Raw genomic sequence first — 21,124 nt, 5'->3', positions numbered from 1 at the left:
ACATTTAATATCGATCATTAATATTTATAAAAGTATGAACCTTTCAACTCTGATTAATAAGCCTGAATTTATCACAGATTTGCCTTTAGTGAACTTACGTTTTTGAAAGTGCAAAACCTGAAAATGTTAATTTGTTGCATTCAGAAAGCAGATAAATTATATATATATACATATAAATACACATTTGAAGTGGACCAAAATGCATTCTTGTCTTAGGACAACTTTGATCCACTTCAAATGATCTATATGTGTGTGTGTGTGTGTGTGTGTGTGTGTATTACATTTTTATTATGAAAAAAAAACAACAATTACAAACCTATTTAGAAATAAGATAATAAGTAATAAGAAATACAAAATTATGTGTTTTATAAATATTAATAGGCTTAGGCTATTGTTAATAGTTAATACATTATTAAACATTGATAAAATATCAATTTTATATAGTTATTTAGGTTTATATAGGCAAATTCAATCATATATTTAGGCAAAAAAAATATAATTGATAATTATTTTTTAAACAGTGATAAAGTTTTCATTCCATATTTTAGATTAAGAAGTTTGAATTTGATCAATATTAGTATTAATGTTATGAATAATTTTTTACTTAATAAATAGCCTATAGAAAAAAACAATTATTTATTTAGATAAGACATTAAATAATATTTTTTTGTGAATGGTAAATGATTTATGATTCATAAATGCATTATTAAACATTGATAAGTTATCCAGAAACATCTTGTATGGTTGTTATTTATTTGTATTTATTATTATTATTATGTTAAGGATTAGTTGTCTTAAAGCGTTATATGGAAAAGTGTCTTTTTTAAATCAGATTATAATAATTCACGCTTGACGTTTTAAAAAAAGAATTACGTGTTGGAGTCTGTTTGAGGGTGCGATGCTGCCAAATTCCTGCACTCCGGTGTGTGTGTGTGTGGGTGGGTGTCCGCTTGCGCGCGCGCGTGTGTGTGTGTGTGCGGCGGGGGCGGAGAGTGCGCTGCGGATCTCCCTCTTTAAGGAGAATGAAACTCGATCCCGTCTCGCCGGTAGCGTCCGGTATAAAACAGTCCAGCGGAAGAAGAGCCTGTGAGAACAATATCAGAGTGATCGGAGACTGTGGAGTTCACGATCACCGAAATCACGCGCAGATCTCCAGATGTCCGGGAGTTTCGCACATGAGCTGACACTCGGACGCTGCGCTCCTCCGTTATTCCTCTCGTTTCCACGGAGAACATGATGCATCCCGGCAGGATAGACAGATAATGACCGCGCTGCTCGTTTCTAATCAATCGATGATACTTAGAGGCTTTTTTACGCATGAGAAGAAGACTGCACGGACGCACCAGCTTTGAATCGAAGTCGTTAAAGCTCGCCGATATCTATTCCTGTATGAAAACATGAGCTCGTTGTTGTTTGGAGAAGGTTTTTTGGGCGGCGTGGTGAGCGGCGCGCCGTCGGACGCGGTTCCCAGAGCGCTGCGCAACGACCTGGGATCCAACATCCATGTCCTCAAGACCCTCAACCTGAGGTTCCGCTGCTTCCTCGCCAAAGTCCATGAGCTGGAGAGAAGGAACAAACTTCTGGAGAGCCAGCTGAAGCAAGCCTCCGGTCAGCCGAGGCAGCAGGGCTTCTCCTTCACGCGTGAAGTCGCGGTCCAGACGGACTCCGCGGGGTCCAGACTTCCAGGCAACATCTGGAGCTTCACGCACATTTTGAGACACGGAGAGCGCGTCAAGACTGTCCAGGGACCCGGAGTCACCTGGACCCATCCGGATGGGGTGGGGGTCCAAATCGACACCATCACCCCAGAACTGAGAGCCTTGTATAACGTTCTGGCCAAAGTCAAACGCGAGCGGGATGAGTACAAGAGAAAGTGAGTACTGTGTTTACTGCTGCTTTATCATGCATTGATATTGTTCCTTTAGGCCTGAAAGAGCCTGCAGCTGGTCAACTCTTCTGTGCAGGACTGATTCATTGCAGCAGAATATCTTGGCAGGTGAACAGCAAATATATAAGGGCCCAGTTTTGCACACACGACCAAATAACAACTCCTGTGTGCTGGTGTGCTTGCATGGGAAATACTTTTTATAAGTGATCTGTTTGCACTTTTATTAAGGATGTGTGTGATGAAATGACATAACAAGACATCATTTGGACAGTCAAGCTCTGGTGAGGGTCAGGAGGTTCAGGGTTTGTTTCTCCATCTGTCCGTGCAGCCGTGATCTCTGTTATCCAGTCACCTCTAAATAAACCAGTTTTTGTCTTGCATTGCTCAGCAGCTGAAGTCCTCCTGCAAATTGTGCAGCTGTCTTCAGAAATAGGATATGAAAAGCTTTTTATCACAGTTGCCCAATGATTAAGGTAATTGTTTCATTTACTTTATTTACTTGATACAGAAATGCAGAGACTTGATGGGTGGTCTAGAACAGATGATACCAGACCATAGAAAATCAAAAGAAAAAAATGCATAAACTAAATATTCTATTTTAGGAAGATTATCATAAATTTCTCATTGCAACATTATTTTCATGATGATATTGCATATTTTGCCCCCAAATCTCATTACTGTAATACAAACAAAATAATTTATGATGTAATGGTATTATTTTTGGCCTGACAATAAAGCTGATTCTGATTCAGTAATGAAATTTTGAGGGTAAAATTCGCTTATTGTCCTGAAAACAGCGCTCCATTTAATTTAATTTAATTTTATGATTTTCAAAATATAATTTCCTATTTTTGATCTAATGATTTTGGAGTAGAAAGTGACAGACATGATGACAGATTTCCAGCCTTTGTGAATGATGTTTCTTTTGGATGTTGAATGGGTTTTATTAATGCATGACTTCTGAATGACTTCAAACACTGAGGCGTCAGAAGACACACTTGAATGAGAGTAGAATATATGAGTGAGTGAGTGTGTCCTTTTGCCCAGGCATGTGCTGACTCACAAGTAAATACTGCTGCCTTACCCTTCACAAAGCCACAACAATGAGCACAAATGAAGGCGAGTGTGTATGTCTCACATCCTGGTCATGCTGTGGGTGACTCAGGAGCTCATTTTAGCACTGTTGGTGTGGTGGGCTTGTCTTTGTCTGAGATTGGCAGCAGTTATGACATCATGACATTACACAGGAACTCCAAATGGGTTGTGGGCAAGATCAGATATGAAACAGGCCAGTGTCTTTGTTTTCTTTGTTAGAAATCCGTTTGTATCGTCTGTAGGAAGTTTACCAACCAACGAAGTTAATAAGTCTAACATAAGGGAAACAATATAGTGGAATTTATACCTATATAGGCTAGTGGAAATTATGGAAGCCAGTTTCTGCCACAAGATAAAAAATGTAAAAAAAAAAAGTAATGCCACCATTTTATTTGGAATTCTTTACCCCTCAAAATTCTGAGAAAAAAACATAGAATTGCAATATACAAACTCTGTTCTGAAACAAATTAGGAAAAGGTCATAATTGTAAGATATAAACTCAGAATTGCAAGATGTAAACTTGATTCTGAGAAAAAGTTATAATTACGGGATATGAATATATAAAGTATAACTCTTTCTTGCAGTTTTGACTTTTCTTCTCAGAATTGCAAACTCTTTTTTTTCATGTAGCAATTCTTCTTTTTAGGAATTGTGAAAAAAGAGTGCGAATTGCAGTTGCCTTTTTACTTATGTATTTGTTTGTATTTAAGTATTGACCTCGATGCACAACATTTTGATCAATCTGTCTTATTATGAAAAGCTGTGGAGTTACATTTCTTTACAATTTCAATCAGCACACATAAAAAAAAATCCCATAAGTAGTTGTTTACACCCTCAATTTGTACTAAAATGTATCCTGATGCTCTTGTGAGCAGTCATATAATGGCAATAAACTTGAAAAGTAACTTTAAATAACGTAATCAGTTACTTTTTTAGGGAGTAACACAATATTGTAATGTATTACTTTTAAAAGTAACTTTCCCCAGCACTGGTTGTAATTGTAATGGCTTCATCTCTATATGACGCCCAGGAATGTTGCATAAAGACTCCACTCATCATTCCATTGCATGTTAATTACATCTAAATAATTGTTCATCCTGCAAAATTAGGATATGTAATAGCCAACATGTTTATTAATTCATGAAACGATTACTGAATGATGATGCAAGAGATGACGATGCATGTGTTTTCTGACAAGCTGATTATGTAAGCGGTGTGTTAACAGGTTGCAGCGTTCATTGATCATGTAAGCTCTTCTTCTGTGTCTGTAGTTCATCCTGCTGGAGATATCTGACCCCTCGCTGGTCTTTAGTGCTGATGATTCCCTGTGAATCACTGCTGTTCATTACATCTCACACATATCATTTGCTCATACGTTTGGGAAGTGCAGCTCCTTTGTGTCCAATTGCTCCAACGGGCTCCAAAAATGTCATTACGTTGAAGGCTTAAAGAATAATGAATCAGCTTATAATAATTAATTAACTTGCAAATAAAAAGCTATAATGCTCAAACAAAAACCAGCTCCCAATATCCCTATGTATTGAGTGTTGAATATATTTGTTAACTTTATATCTAAATGGATCACTAAAATATATCACTATCTAAGGCCACTTTTTTTGTGATGCCACAATAATGTCTTTTCATTCTGAATCTTTATTTAAGGACTTTTTTTAGAGATGCATGCAATTATTTGCATCTACACTGTAAAAAAAACCTTTCCAAGTTGTAACTACAATAAAAATATTGTTGTATATTTTAGATTTAAAATAAACATCAGCCTTTCTCTTTAAAAAAAAAAAGTTTAATATTGAGGTTTTTTTTTTTTTTTTTTTTTTTACAGTTTTACCCTAATTAATTAATTATAATTATTTTTTACGTAAAGGTGAAATGTATTTATTTTGTTGCTTATTTGTTGCTATATAAAATAAAATAAGTCCAGGACTGTAAAATGTTTATTTTATTTTATTGTACTTTATTTTATTTTAATGCTGTAAATTATCATGCAGGAACGTAATAGTACACGCACACACATTGCGCATTGTAGGTGAATTTGCTATTTTGATGCAACTGAAAATGACTGAGCCATTGACCAAATAAAACCTGGTCTAAAGTTAATCGTGCAGCAGCACACAAACATGCCAAAAATTTAAAATTAAAGTATTACTATGTAAAAGATCAGTTTCCTCTCTGGAGAAGCGTTCAGTCCGCCATGTAAATATTGAATCCACCATGGTGCAAGAGCAACTGGCTTTTAAAGAATCAGAATGAGCTGCCATGTCTGTTTACACATACAAAGATTTTGTTTTAGTGACAGAAGCTCCACAGTGCAACAGAATGACAGTGAAAAATAGGGGAATGGGAGATGAGACTCTGATTGGTTTATTGCATGTTACGCCCAAAACACACCCATGGCTTACTGAGAGACACTTCAACCCTTCTGGACCATGTGCTGGGCACGCCAACCATTTATTTTAATGGTTTTAATTTTAATTGACTATAATAACCCTGCTAAGTTGAATATTTAGTGTTTGTTCAAATCAATCAAGTATGAGTAATGATATACTAATAATATCAGTAACTAATCAACCATAAACTAGTCGTCTTAGTTGTTTGTCTTTTGTTGAAACATAAGCAAAAAGCATTCAAATAAATTCATTTCATGAGCTTGTTGGATGAGGCGGTCACAATCTTGCACTTTTCAGATAAATAAGTTGTTAATGTCTTTGCACTGAGAGAGTGGTGCGTGAAAGTCTATATGCAACGATTGGTCAAAGAGCTGAGATTGATGGGTTTTTTTTAGGTGTGTGTGTGCGTGTGTGTGTGTGTGTGTGTGCTACACTGCGGTCAGGACACTGATATGTGTGTGTATAAGTTGATCTATTGCAGTCTGATGCAGCGTTCTGTCACGGATTCTTTGGGAAAACATGTATTAACCTCTTAAGAGAGATATAAAGCAGATATGTAGCTCTGGAGTATACACTGTGGACAGTATGCAGATTTTCTGTATGCATTGATCCCTGAAGACCTACTACATTCACTGAAGTGCGCAGTATAGATCCACTCCCTGACATCACCACATGCCTGTATCCCACAATGCAGTGCGTTCGACTTGACCTTTAATTTCCAGTGTGATGAACTGGAAGTGATTACATTTTTATCTCTTTCTCTCTCTCTCTCTTTTTTTTACTGTTTATTTGAATTACTCAAATTTCAATTTACATCAATATTGTTTATTTATTTATTTATTTAACTGGGTATATGAACTACCATTCAAAAGTTTGTGTTCAGAATGATTTTTTTAAAGAAATTAATGTTTATTGAGCAAGGATGCATTAAATTGTTCAAAAGCAATAGTCAAGACAAAAGTTTTCCATTTCTCAACTTTTTATTCAGCAAAGAATTCAGCAAACAAAGTATCCCAGTTTCCACACCAATTTTAACACTGATAATAGCAATAAAAGCAGCAGTTATTCAGCAAATCAGATTTCTGTTCACCAATTGCACCTTAAAAATGACCGGATTAAATTGAGATCATCTCAGAGAGGCAACCTCCATCAAACACGGACCTCCAGGACACTTTCCCCCACATGAATAATTGAATGGCAGCTGAATTTATCTTCAGAGCTGCGGATCGATGCTGGAGCCTGAGGCTGAATGTTTGGAGACTTTGCTTCCTCCTCAAGCTGTAATGAGCATGAAGCCTGTCTGTCTGTCTGTCTATCTGTTGTTCTGTGTGTGTGTGTCTGTGTGAGTGTCTATGGCAGTCTGAGATGTAAGTCATGTTTCAGGGATGGTCAAGCAGATTAAAAGAGCATTGATGTTTGACAGACGGCTTCTCATAGTCTTTCACTCAGTGGTTAGATATCTAGATGTGTGCGTCGTCCTCATGCTGCTGGAATGGGGGTGTGGATGACCTTTAGGGTGGGCGGCGCTCTGATTCACCCGCACTGATCTCTGCCAGGCTCGCACACGTCCATGTCTCACCCGTGACGTGTCATTTCCTGAGATTTATGGCCAGCTGATGGATTCGCTGTCTCTGTGGACTTGGGATGGGCTGTGCAAGGACATTAATGATTCTGATCCCATGAACAATTATTTTTGTACTTTGTGGATGCATAATTGTGAGATATTGCCACATTGGTGTGGAGTTCAACCACTTGTGCAATAGTATGCAGTGTCTTTGAAAATGCCTTATTTACGCAGATGTCGAGAGTGGTAACTTGCTGTTTAAAATGTTATAAAATGAAAATATGTGTACTTTTAAATAATATTAATATTTATATTCAGGTTTAGAAATTAAAACTCACTCAGCAGTCAGTTTGGCTGATGTATTTTTCATCTTACCAATCTTTTCAACTGATATATATATTTCAGCAAGCATATATCAGTTTTATAACAAACAGTGATTGCTTGCAGATTGCAGATACCTGATTCCTCAAAATTGCTCTTTTTTATTAATTGCAAACCCTGTTTATAATTCTAAAGTTTATATAGGACATGTGTTAATATGCATGAGCTGTAACCACATATACAGTATATCACGGTCTGGATTAGCATTTTGCTAAAGTGAATCACTGCTGTTCAAATATTAAACCAGTTGCATTTGCATTAGATGAATACAGCAAAGTCCAGCATCCTGGCACTTTAGTTCAAAACCTTTTGCTGGATTCTGAGTGATTTAACGATCTATTTGTGAGCTTTAACGCATTATTGACCCTTTACAACTCAATTCGTTATTAGCCCTGGTACTCTTGCACTGATGACTATTTTTTAGCACAATTAAAAAACCGCAAGTCAACAAAAGGATAACATGGTTTTGTATTTTGGGTGTTGCTAAAGCTATCAAAACGAACCCTTTAAGTCACACCTATGCTATATCACAATGAGTCCTAACAAGCCTTGTGATTTCTGGAACAGAACTCTTTAAATGTTTTTCCAGCTATGACGAGGAGTGGTTTTGTGGTGAATAACAGCGCCCTGAGCGCTGGCAGTGCAAGTTATCACACAGGAGCGACTTGTATGTAACTGTTCTTGGCGGCAATAACAAGCTATTAGCTCAATTAAGTGTACTTTCTTGAGAAAGTTTGATAGGACTTAACATGCAGAGTATGTTGCGGTCACACCTTAAACATTTTGAGGTGTATTATGGATGGGAAACGTGACAGAGAGGGAGTTGGTCAGGCGGCCGTATGAGATAATGAGTTTGTTTAGCGGAAGATCACTGAGTGCAGTGAGGCCCCCAGGGGCCCGGCGGGACGTTGGATTAGCTGTGACGGTCTGTTATCTAGCTCGAGCAGTAGACATCACCTTCTGCACATCTGGAAGTTGATTGTTTTGCATGTTTTGGGTTTTACAGATACGACTTTGGTGGTGGTAACAAAAATAAAGTAAGCATAAACATCCTTAAAATTAAAATTAATATTACATGTATTTACATTTACGTGGAAGTGGTAATAAAAAACATACATAATATGTGACCCTGGACCACAAAACCAGTCATAAGTCACACAGGTATATTTGTAACAATAGTCAAAAATACATTGTATGGATCAGAATTTAACTGCCAAAAATCATTAGGATATTAAGTAAAGATCCTGTTCCATGAAGATGTTTTGTAAATTTCCTACCATAAATATATCAAAAAATTATTTTTGATTAGTGATATGCATTGCTAAGAACGGAATCTAGACAACTTTAAAGGCCTTTTTTTTTTTTTTTTGCACCCTCAGATTCCAAATTTTCAAATAGTAGTGTCTCAGCCAAATATTTTCCGATCCTAATAAACCATACATCAATGGAAAGCTTATTTACGTTTATTATGATGCATGAAACTCTTATGACTGGTTTTGTGGTCCAGGGTCACATATCTAATTATAAATTAATAACAATGTTATAATTGATAGATAGATAGATAGATAGATAGATAGATAGATAGATAGATAGATAGATAGATAGATAGATAGATAGATAGATAGATAGATAGATAGATAGATAGATAGATAGATAGATAATATAAAAATATACTTTATATAACAATACATAGACCCAAAAATAAAAAAAATTTTTAAACATGAAACAACACTGACATGTTGATTTGTGCAAACATAGAAGGTGCGTTCCATTCGACAGGGTCCCTACGCAGTGTTCACTGCTTCCTACTCCCTGAGCACGGTATATCAGTTGAAGTGGACTTCACTGACAATAACCGCTCATTTGGAATGCCCTGCAAACGTCATCAAAGAAAGTCACCGATGGGGTCGCGCGTCGCGCAGATTATGATATAAATATATAAGACTACATTCATATTTTTATTTACAATCACATTTAAAATATGTACACTATACAATAAAAAATCATTGAGTACTATATAATGAAAAACTTATGTTTATTATACACTTTAATTGACAATTGCTGCTATTACTTCACTATTAACAGAATTGAAGCCCTGCTGTCATGCAGATATGAAAATAAACTTTTATTTGGTTAACTGTATAGCCTATATGTGTTTTTAATAAATGGTCATATAATTGCATTGCGGTCTCATGCGCCTTCTTCCTGCGCACAGCCGTATAGTAAACACTGAAGTAAATAAAGTAAAATAAAGAAAAATGGCAGAGCTTCGTCTGCTTCTAGTCACTTTTACATTATCATACCTTTTTACAATCTGTAATGAATATGAATGAAGACAGCGAAGACGGCCGTTCTGACTGGTGATGACGTGCTGCGCGCAATGACAGTTGGGGGATAATCGCTCTCCACTTCCTGTGAAGTGATGTATCGATGTTCCCTTATTCCCTGTGCCGTACTCAGTGCCCTTCGAACTGAACATGTTCGCTCCCTTCGGATTGGAATCTCACTTAAGATGGCGGAATACCCTGTGAAGTCCACTTCGCAGTACACTTACGGTCGAACGGAACGCACCTATAGTTACCATTTCCCCTTCTTATTTTAAAAGTTTATATTTATTTCGCTATATAAATATTAATATGTGTTGGGAAGTCATGTCCCAGTGGTTAGAGAGTTTGACTCCTAACCCTAGGGTTGTGGGTTTGAGTCTCGGGCTGGTAATATCACAACTTAGGTGTCCTTGAGCAAGGCATCGAACCCCAAACTGCTCCCCGGGCACCGCAGCATAAATGACTGCCCACTGCTCTGGGTGTGTGTTCTCAGTGTGTGTGTGTGTTCACTGCTGTGTTTGTGCGCACTTTGGATGGGCATGAATTCTGAGTCTGGGTCACCATACTTGGCTGAATGTCATGTCACTCATATCCTAACTCTGCATGATTATTTGGTTAGTTGCATGTTTTTTCCAGTCATCAGAACAAACATGTGACCCATTCTGATGGTAACAATAAACAAAACAATCCTTTTAAAAAATATTGAAATATATTTATAGAATATTTAAAAATGAGATGTATATTATCAACTTTAGATAGTCAGTTGCTCTTGCCGTCAGGACCAACTGTGACCCATTTTAGGATAACATCACATGCCAGCTGCTCAGATGCTTCATGACTGTGTCAGTTGTTGTATTAAATGTCCACACCTGTTTCACACATGTCTGCAAACCTAGTTTCCATCTCTAAATCCACACGTGAGCTGTTTTGTGCTTCATGTCACTTTATTTTGTTGCTTCACACCCTAGTTGTTGTACTGAGCTTGTGTTGGGCGGCTTCTAGAGAATGAAACAGCAATCTCTCCAGGCTTTCCACACTGCGGTTAACCCTGGTTTAATGTCTTGTTTAAATCCCATGTCAATTAAACCAAACATCCTTAGTAACAGTTATTTTGTCTCAGGTGTTGTCTTAAAACCTGTTACTGTGTGCAGTTTCCAAGGACTTAAAGCGATAGCTCACCCAGACATTAAAATTCAGTCATCTTTTACTCACAAACCTGCATGCGTTTCTTTCAGCTGTTGAGCACAAAACATGTTCAGGAAAATGTTGGGAACCAAACAGTTGATTGTTTTTATGTTTAATAGGAGTTTATGAACTATTCTATTAACCTTTTAATAAATTGATGGGAACATCACTATGATTAGAGTCTGAAGTCATCAAAACAAAAAATAAAATGCTAAACTAAAATGATTGGACACATTTCTTTATAAAATAAATCTACTGTAAAGGAGACGCGTTTATGTTTACTGTTACAGTTTGAGAAGCACACATATCGTGAGCAGTATCTGTGAATGGAGGCATCAGCTATGATGCTGGATATGATGTTGTTGTGTTAACAGCGACTCTTTGGATCTAATCCACAGTTCAGAAGCAGTTCTCCAGGGTCTGCTCAGAGCCGAGTCTGTCCTCTGTGTGGCCTCCGGTCAGCTGTTACTGATACGCTCACAGATCATTTTGAGGTGTGGGTTATTTTCTCCCTCTGAATTTGCAGTGCTGTGTTCATGACGTCTGATCTGTTTCTGAAGCAAGGAGAGACGCCTCATGGAAACCAGCTGATTCATATATTCATGAAGTCCTGATGTGTGTGATAGATAGATAGATAGATAGATAGATAGATAGATAGATAGATAGATAGATAGATAGATAGATAGATAGATAGATAGTGCTGTAACAAAATTATTAATTTTGATTTGGATTAAAATAAATTTAGAATGATTAATCACTGATTAATCATCAGGTTTTAAAAGCTTTTGCAACTTATTGTTGTATAAAGTGCTGTATAAGTAAAGGTGATGTGATCGGATGCTTTCTTAACTGCTGTTTTTTCATTTTTGCCATTTTTGTTGTGTGTTTATCTTGTTAATCCCATATTTGTCTAAACGTCGCTCTCAGCAGCATCGGGATGTTTGCTAAACAGTAAAGCTCTGCAGCCTAATATCGTACTGCTTTGTACCCTTAAAAGACTATTTCAGGGCCTCATGCATGACAGCATTTTTCGGTTGTAGTTTTGTAAAACTTATCCAGATTCTACAGTAGCCAAAATCTTTTTTTTTTTTTTTCATGTCGCATAAGCGAGTCTTCTGCTATTGGATTGCACGCAGAGAGCACAGCACCACACTGGTCAAACTGTGTCACTGCAGGCACTTACATTCGCTCAAATGAAATCAAATGATTTTTCAAAGATTAAATCAGCACAAGAGTGTCACCACTAATGATTGCATTGTATTTTCTGTATTTGGTGTATATATCAAACCGTTTTTATCAATTTTGAATTGATGGATAATTAGTATTTTTGTAAATCTATGTAGTGTTTTTGTTGTTCAGTGGTTGTTTTGAGTTTTTGTGTGTGTGTGTGTGTGTGTGTGTTTTGTCTACCTGCCCAGGTACAACAGATGCAAATTAGCTGTTAGCTAACTCTGGTGCAATTGTCTAAATTGTGCCCTGTGCCTGTCAAATAAACTTTTAATAAAAATAAATAAATAATAATAAATAAAGATAGTTTCAAGCCTAGTTAAATTAAGTGAAAATTAATCTGTTTTGTCCCTAATCTGATTTATTTCCTATTACAATTCATTGAAACGTTGAATGAACTGTAAACTGTTTTGTATTCTGCACAATTATGTAAGTGTTCCTTGGTTATGCAACTGAATTTCCCTTTTTAATAACTTGCAATTATTATTTGGAAGCATTTCAAGGAAGATGTTTGTCACTGCCAGATGATTCTTGAGGTTTCTGCTTTCTGCCTCGAACAGCTTATGTGGTCATAACTTTTTTTAACAGGTGTTGTGCAAATAGTTATGGTGCTTGTTAAGGCAAGCTGCACAATTACAGTCGATCATGTTATTTATTAAACCCTTTAATCCTGAGTATTATACTTTGGCACGTACAGTAACTCAGACTTAAGTGAATTCTTAAGTCTTCCATGCAAGAAATAATTTTTTTACACTTTCTGCCATATAAGAGTTGTTTGCTAGTATGAGCTTTAAATCCAGTAAGATAAACTCAGTCTTTACTACAACCCATCAAAATAAAAGTATGGCTTGACTTGATGAAATTATCATAGATAGATATGACTTTTGTACAGTAGAATGTGCTTCTTAAAGTAATAATAAAGTAATGATAATACAGCTTATTAAAACATTATTTTTAAAGGAATATCACACAATATTACACATTTTTGGTGCTGTTTTAATTTAAAACAATAAACCTCTGTTGTGCAGAACTATAAAAAAAATTAAAGGAATTCTTTCTTTTGATACAATTTTAAAAGATAAAATAGTTTGTTTTAATGCATTCATTAGATTTTGATAATAAATCTGTATTAAATGATAAAACAGAATTATTAAAACTGAACATGTCTGTATAATGGTGCACACCATTTTGATTATTAAAATGTAACTAAAAATTAATTTAAATGTAAAAGAGAATTTGTATAAATTAATACATACACATTTCCTAAGGCACTATAATTGTTTTATATATATATATATATATATATATATATATAAATTAAATTGATTTAATAAATTTTGGTTATTACAATTTAAGTAAACCATTCAAATGAAATCCAGGAATAATGAAATGGAAAACACAACATTTCTGAATAAATTACATTTATTTCATAGGCCACTATTATATTTAAAAATGTAAGAAATTATTAAATTGTTAAAATTGTATTATTTAAATTAATTAGATCCAATTACAATTTAAAAACAATTAAAATGCAATCCATATCCATAAAATCTGGAAACGGAAAACACGGAATGCAGTAAAAAATCAAACAGTTTTCATAGGGCCATTCTGTCTCTTGCACGTCTCTACTGGAGGTCAGTAGGATCAGTGTGAAATATTCGCTCACAACATGCTATAAACCCACATCGTGAAGATGTCAGAGGCTATCACCAATGGACCAATGAACACACCGGAAAAAGAGTATTAGCGATAAATCCCAGCATCTGAATGTGTGCGTGATGTATGATTTTGATTAGACAGTGAATCAGCGCAGAAGGATCTGTTCTGTCCTGTGAATCTCAGGTTAATCACACAGACCCTGAACTCACAAACACATCCCCGATTTCCTGCAATCACTTGCACTTACATTTCTGCACATGCAGCAGTATTTCTGCTTGGATGGATCACTGGTCAAAACACACTTGAATAAATTAAGATGAGTAGAACTAAGGCACAGAAGAACATGTCAGGGAACAGGTTGCTCTCTTTAAAGCATTTAAACTGCACACGATGTGCTCACACAGTAAGTATAGCGCTATTAAACTGGAAGACTCTTAAAAAACAGCTTTTATAGCCATGAGACATCTGTAGACGCAAACAGCTGGCTATAAACATTTTCCCTCTCATCTACAAGATATTAGGATATGCCTCTGTCATATTTGAATATAAGTATAAGTGCCCCTGTGAAATTACTGTTTTGGCAATTGCATTTCCACCTCTCTTATCACTTGCCAGGTTTACAGAGCCAAAATAAAGGGGGAAAAGAGGCAAATTATGAATGCATTTGCTGCATTATCTCTGTATTTTATCAATGTTGAGCTGCCATAGAGAATGATGGGAAATATAGTTTGGTCTCTTGTTCATTTGTAGTATAAACAGTCATAAACCAGTGACTGATGGACTCAAAAACACTTTAGGCTAAAGTTATCAGTTAAGTAGTTTGTTTATGTTAAAATGGTGTGATCCAAATGAATGGAAATTGTGTGTTACATGAAAAACATAAATCTTAGATTTAGGCCTAAGAGCAGTGTGATTAACCTAGAGATTTTTGTGCCACTGAATCATTTGTGCATCGTATGATGGGAGCCATTTATAAAGCATGCGCTCATCAGCAGCCAGACATCTGTGCGGTGACGGTGAGGGACTTTCTCATCTGTTGCCATCTGTCCTTGTAAGGTCTATGTTAGCCTCTCAAACAAACAGAAAGCCGGTCCAGCTCTCCTTACGGGGTTTGGGAGTGGACTGGTTCTCTTAGCTCCTGAGATTATGGTCAGTGTTTACTGGATACACCTCACTAGTTGTTCTGGAGCAGGCACATGCACACATAGACATCAAAGGGGGCTTGAGCACCTGCCCTTTTTTTTTTTGACAAAATAATATATATTCCTGTTTGCGCACAGCTTCCCTGTCAAACAAATATATTTATTGAAGAATAGTATATCTAAATTCTTCAATAAATATATTTGTTTGACAGGGAAGCTGTGCGCAAACAGGAATATATATATATATATATAATATATATATTGAAGAATAGTATATCTAAAGCCTCTCCTTGAACTGTCACCTTATCGTGGTGGAGAGGTTTGAGTACCCGAATGATCCTGGGAGCTATGTTGTCTGGGGCTATATGCTCCTGGTAGGGTCTCCCAAGGCAAACAGGTCCTTGGTGACGGGCCAGACTAAGAACAGTTCACAAAACCCCTTATGGAAAAATTAAAATCGAGGACCGTGACGTCGCCTGGCATGGCGCAGCCGGGGCCCCACCCTGGAGCCAGGCCCGGAGTTGGGGCTCGTATGCGAGCGCCTGGTGGCCGGGCCTTCCCCCATGGGGTCCGGCCGGGCTCAGCCCGAAGGAGTGACGTGGGGCCGCCCTCCTGTGGGCTCACCACCTGCAGGAGGGAGCGTAAGGGGCCGGTGCATAGTGGATCGGGCGACAGTCGTAGGCGAGACCCCCGACGACCCGATCTCTGGACACGGAATCTGGCTTTAGGGACGTGGAATGTCACCTCGTTGGCGGGGAAGGAGCCTGAGCTTGTGCGGGAGGTCGAGAGGTACCGACTAGAGATAGTCGGGCTCACCTCAACGCACAGCTTGGGCTCTGGAACCACACTTCTTGAGAGAGGCTGGACTCTCTACCACTCTGGAGTTGCCCATGGTGAGAGGCGGAGGGCTGGAGTGGGGTTGCTAATAGCCCCCCAGCTCAGCCGCCATGTGTTGGAGTTTACCCCGGTGAACGAGAGGGTCGCTTCCCTGCGGCTTCGAGTCGGGGATAGGTCTCTCACTGTCGTTTGTGCCTACGGGCCGAACGGCAGTGCGGACTACCCGGCCTTCTTGGAGTCTCTGGGAGGGGTGCTGGAAAGTGCTCCGACTGGAGACTCCGTCGTTCTACTGGGGGACTTCAACGCTCACGTGGGCAGTGACAGTGACACCTGGAGGGGCGTGATTGGGAGGAACGGCCCCCCTGACCTGAACCCGAGCGGTGTTCTGTTATTGGATTTCTGTGCTAACCACGGTTTGTCCATAACAAACACCATGTTCATGCATAAGGGTGTCCATCAGTGCACGTGGCACCAGGACACCCTAGGCCGGAGGTCGATGATCGACTTTGTGGTCGTGTCATCAGACCTTCGGCCATATGTCTTGGACACTCGGGTGAAGAGAGGGGCGGAGCTGTCAACTGATCACCACCTGGTGGTGAGTTGGATCCGATGGCGGAGGAGGAAGCTGGACAGACTCGGCAGACCCAAACGTACTGTGAGGGTCTGTTGGGAACGTTTGGCCGAGCCCCCTGTCAGAGAGATCTTCAACTCCCACCTCCGGCAGAGCTTCGACCGGATCCCGAGGGAGTCTGGAGATATTGAGTCCGAGTGGACCATGTTCTCCACCTCCATTGTCGCTGCGGCTGCTCAAAGCTGTGGCCGTAAGGTCTCCGGTGCCTGTCGAGGCGGCAATCCCCGAACCCGGTGGTGGACACCGGAAGTAAGGGATGCTGTCAAGCTGAAGAAGGAGTCCTATCGGGCCTGGATGGCTTGTGGGACTCCGGAGGCAGCTGACAGGTACCGGCAGGCCAAGCGGACTGCAGCCCGGGTAGTCGTGGAGGCAAAAACTCGGGCCTGGGAGGAGTTCGGTGAGGCCATGGAGAAAGACTATCGGTTGGCCTCGAAGAGATTCTGACAAACTGTTCGACGCCTCAGGAGGGGGAAGCAGTGCCCTACCAACACTGTTTACAGTAGAGATGGGCACCTGTTGACCTCAACTGGGGATATCGTCGGACGGTGGAAGGAATACTTCGAGGATCTCCTCAATCCCACCGACTTGTGTTCCGTTGAGGAAGCAGTGGCTGGGGACTCGGAGGAGCACTCGTCCATCACCCGGGCTGAAGTCATCGAGGTAGTTAAAAAGCTCCTCGGTGGCAAGGCACCGGGGGTGGATGAGATCCGCCCCGAGTACCTCAAGTCTCTGGATGTTGTGGGGCTGTCTTGGCTGACACGCCTCTGCAACATCGCATGGCGGTTGGGGACAGTACCTCTGGACTGGCAGACCGGGGTGGTGGTCCCTCTTTTCAAGAAGGGGGACCGGAGAGTGTGTTCCAACTATAGGGGGATCACACTTCTCAGCCTCCCTGGGAAAGTCTATGCCAAGGTACTGGAGAGGAGAATTCGGCCGATAGTGGAACCTCGGATTCAGGAGGAACAGTGTGGTTTTCGTCCCGGTCGTGGAACACTGGACCAGCTCTATACCCTTTCCAGGGTGCTGGAGGGTTCATGGGAGTTTGCCCAACCAGTCCACATGTGTTTTGTGGACTTGGAGAAGGCATTCGACCGTGTTCCTCGCAGCATCCTGTGGAGGGTGCTCCGGGAGTATGGGGTCGGCGGCTCCCTACTTAGGGCTGTTCGGTCGCTGTACGACCGGAGCAAGAGCTTGGTTCGCATTGCCGGCAGTAAGTCAGACCTGTTCCCGGTGCATGTTGGACTCCGGCAGGGCTGCCCTTTGTCACCGGTTCTGTTCATAATTTTTATGGACAGAATTTCTAGGCGCAGCCAAGGGCCGGAGAGTGTCCGGTTTGGGGACCATATGATTTCGTCGCTGCTTTTTGCGGATGATGTTGTCGTGTTGGCCTCCTCAGACCAGGACCTTCAGCGTGCACTGGGACGGTTTGCAGCCGAGTGTGAATCGGCTGGGATGAGAATCAGCACCTCCAAGTCCGAGGCCATGGTTCTCAGTCGGAAAAGGGTGGATTGCCCACTTCAGGTTGGTGGAGAGTTCCTGCCTCAAGTGGAGGAGTTCAGGTATCTTGGGGTCTTGTTCACGAGTGAGGGAAGGATGGAACGTGAGATTGACAGACGGATCGGTGCAGCTTCTGCAGTAATGCGGTCGCTGTACCGGTCTGTCGTGGTGAAGAAGGAGCTGAGCTGTAAGGCAAAGCTCTCGATTTACCGGTCAATCTACGTTCCTACTCTCACCTATGGTCATGAGCTGTGGGTCATGACCGAAAGGACAAGATCCCGGATACAGGCGGCCGAAATGAGCTTTCTCCGTAGGGTGGCTGGGCGCTCCCTTAGAGATAGGGTGAGAAGCTCGGTCACTCGGGAGGAGCTCAGAGTAGAGCCGTTGCTCCTCCACATCGAGAGGAGCCAGCTGAGGTGGCTCGGGCATCTATTTCGGATGCCTCCTGGACGCCTTCCCAGGGAGGTGTTCCAGGCACGTCTCACCGGGAGGAGGCCCCGGGGAAGACCTAGGACACGCTGGAGGGACTATGTCTCCCGGCTGGCCTGGGAACGTCTCGGGGTCCCCCTGGAAGAGCTGGAAGAAGTGGCTAGGGAGAGGGAAGTCTGGGCGTCTTTGCTTAGACTGTTGCCCCCGCGACCCGGCCCCGGATAAGCGGCAGATGATGGATGGATGGAGTATATCTAAATATCAGGTCAGGAGTTCTGAAGCGCTCATGCATTCTGAAGCGCTTTTGCTAGCATGCATGCCTCATGAGCTACTAGACTAGAGCTGTGTAAGGGATAATCGCTATACATCATCCTCCTGCTTATTACATGGCTACCTACCAAATAAATAAATAATTTGACACAAAATATTAAAAGGGAGTTTAATGATTTAAACCCGATTGTATTGCTTCCGCTAAAGAAAATAGTACGCTCCGTCTCTACGGTTAGAATCCTGTGAGTCCATAGCAACGCTCTGTTTTTCATGGCAACGGTCTGTTATACTCCGCACAGCGGATAAAATAATTAAAAACATTCTACATTGTAGATCAACCAAGCCATGTAATAAAATAAGTTAATAAAATAAGAACGTCCCCAGTTAGTTAATGACTTACAGAGTCTTTCCCCCTGAAATTTAGAAATCTAAATTGGTGAATCTAGAAGAAATCTACAGATGCAAACAGATGGAGGATAGGCTACACTCTAAAAAATGTAGTAAATCTGAGTAACTGCATCTGTACATTAATAAATAAAACTGAGTAGAAATAAGTTAACATTAAACATTAAAAATAACAATATTTATAAATTAACTTTTTTTGTATTTCCTCTAAACCTTTATAAAATAGTATTCCATACAACCACAAATACATACATGACATTGGCTTTTATTTAATTTTATTTAATTTTTACTCAATTACTTTGGTAAGTTTAATTCAAACAATAAAGTAAGATTTTTAGAGATTTTATTAAGTTAACTAAGTTAAATATTTACTAAGCCACAGAATATTTTTTGAGTGTAGTAGGTTTAAAAAAAGAAAAAAAAAATACGTAATTATGAGAAGTGCCCTTTATTTCACTTGAGCCCCTGCCCCTCAAAATGTCTGTGCACGTCCCTGTTCTGGAGATAAATGTGGGCTTAAGTGATTCTCTTTTGCCAGTGAGAAGGTCTATTGTGTTTTTAAATAGACATTAGTTTACATAAACTCTTGTCAAAACCATGATTTGCTTCTTGCTACTGCTGTGTTTTTGGTCCATGGTCAGGAGCATAAGACTGCACATTATCATTCAATAAGACGTTTCTTATGCTCAGTAAAGGGTGCATTAATTTGATCGAAAATACAGTGAAGACAGTAATATTGTGAAATATAATTGCAATTCATAATAAGTGATTTCTATGTGACTATATATTAAAATGTATTTTATGCCTGTGATCAAAGCTGAATTTTCAGCATCTTTTCTCCATTCTTCAGTGTCACATGATCCTTCAGAAATCATTCAGATATTCTGATTTGCTGCTCAAGAAAACGTTTTTAATGGTGGCCTATATTTGCTGTTTTAACACTGCAGTTTCTGATTGTGGAGGAAAAAAATAAAGCTTCATGGAAATCTACACTGAAGAGTGATATATATATATATATATATATATATATATATATATATATATATATATATCTGAAATCTGATCTGCATGACTTCTCATATCTGCTAAACATAATTATTTAGTGGAAACATGAAAACACTATATTCATTTTTTTATATATATTCGTGAGCATAATTATGAAATCTAATGACAGTAAGACTCTCTTTACACTATACAAATGTCCAGACTGTCCAGTGTGATCAGATTGTGTCCTTCTGTCCTCTGCATCACTGCTAACTCCACCCTGCATCCAGCAGGAAGTGATGCGCTGCGTTGTGATTGGCTGACGCAGCTGATGAACTCAGGTGACCTGCGGAGCTCTGCAGCAGCAGTGTGATTCACACACACACCAGCACTTTAGGAACAGCGTTCAATCAGCATCAGTCCAGACACACACACACACGGAGAGAGAGAGAGAGAGAGCATACACTGACCAGCAGCGGAGTCAAATATCTGACTGCACAGAAGGTTAGCAGGGTATTGGGTTACATTTGATGAATGGATGGATGGATAGAAAATACCACGTTTAAAAAAAAAAAAAAAAAAAAAAAAAAAACTTGCAACATTGGGACAAAAATTACAAACATGGGTCTATTGTCCGTATGCAAGGCAAGGAGGAAAAGTTGTTGGGGAGGGTTTCAAGAAAAATATCAAGAAAAGAAAATGCTCTTAACCGCAAACAAACTCCAACATATAATTTTCCAGGCACTACTGGAACTTCAATCAGGACTGATTTCTATGGTCAGATAAAACTAAAAATTAGCATTTTAGCAGAAAACACTCAAAAAGGGTTTGGTGCACACAGGAGTAAAAAAGTGCCCCATGTGTACAATGAAATATACTTCTGTATCTTTAATGTTGTGGGCCTATATTTCTGGCAAATGTCCTGGATATCTTCAGATACATGGAATCATAGATTTAATTAAATACCAACAGATAAAAAAAAAGACTCTCCATGCTAGAAATGGCTGAGGTTGGATTTCACCACAGGACAATGATCCAAAAACAAACATCAAACTCAGAACAAAAATGGGTCACTAAGCACAAACCAAATATTCTGTCATTGCCCTGAACCCTTATAGAATATGAGTGAGGTGAACTGAAGAGGAGAAGAGCCAACGTGAAGCTGGTATTCTGACGGGTCTGAAGAAATGGTCTCTGA

At 39.6% G+C, this 21,124-nt stretch overlaps 1 protein-coding gene across 5 annotated transcripts in view; it reads left to right on the top strand.

Annotated features, from left to right (window-relative positions):
* The first annotated feature begins 955 nt into the window (after nt 1–955).
* LOC113069440 (intermediate filament family orphan 2-like) overlaps nt 956–21,124 on the top strand; it is a 38,581-nt gene continuing 18,412 nt past the window's right edge. The window contains exon 1 of one of the 5 annotated variants that reach the window (XM_026242535.1): nt 956–1,873. In XM_026242535.1, the coding sequence (XP_026098320.1) occupies nt 1,398–1,873 (476 nt within the window). In that variant the 5' untranslated portion in view covers nt 956–1,397. The remainder of the gene's footprint in view (nt 1,874–21,124) is intronic. The other 4 variants (XM_026242534.1, XM_026242537.1, XM_026242536.1 and 1 more) reach the window with 4 other exon arrangements.

This window comes from Carassius auratus, unplaced genomic scaffold (genome assembly GCF_003368295.1).
Source record: "Carassius auratus strain Wakin unplaced genomic scaffold, ASM336829v1 scaf_tig00001591, whole genome shotgun sequence".
NCBI lineage: Eukaryota > Metazoa > Chordata > Actinopteri > Cypriniformes > Cyprinidae > Carassius > Carassius auratus.
This window is presented reverse-complemented; position numbering and strand designations above follow the sequence as displayed.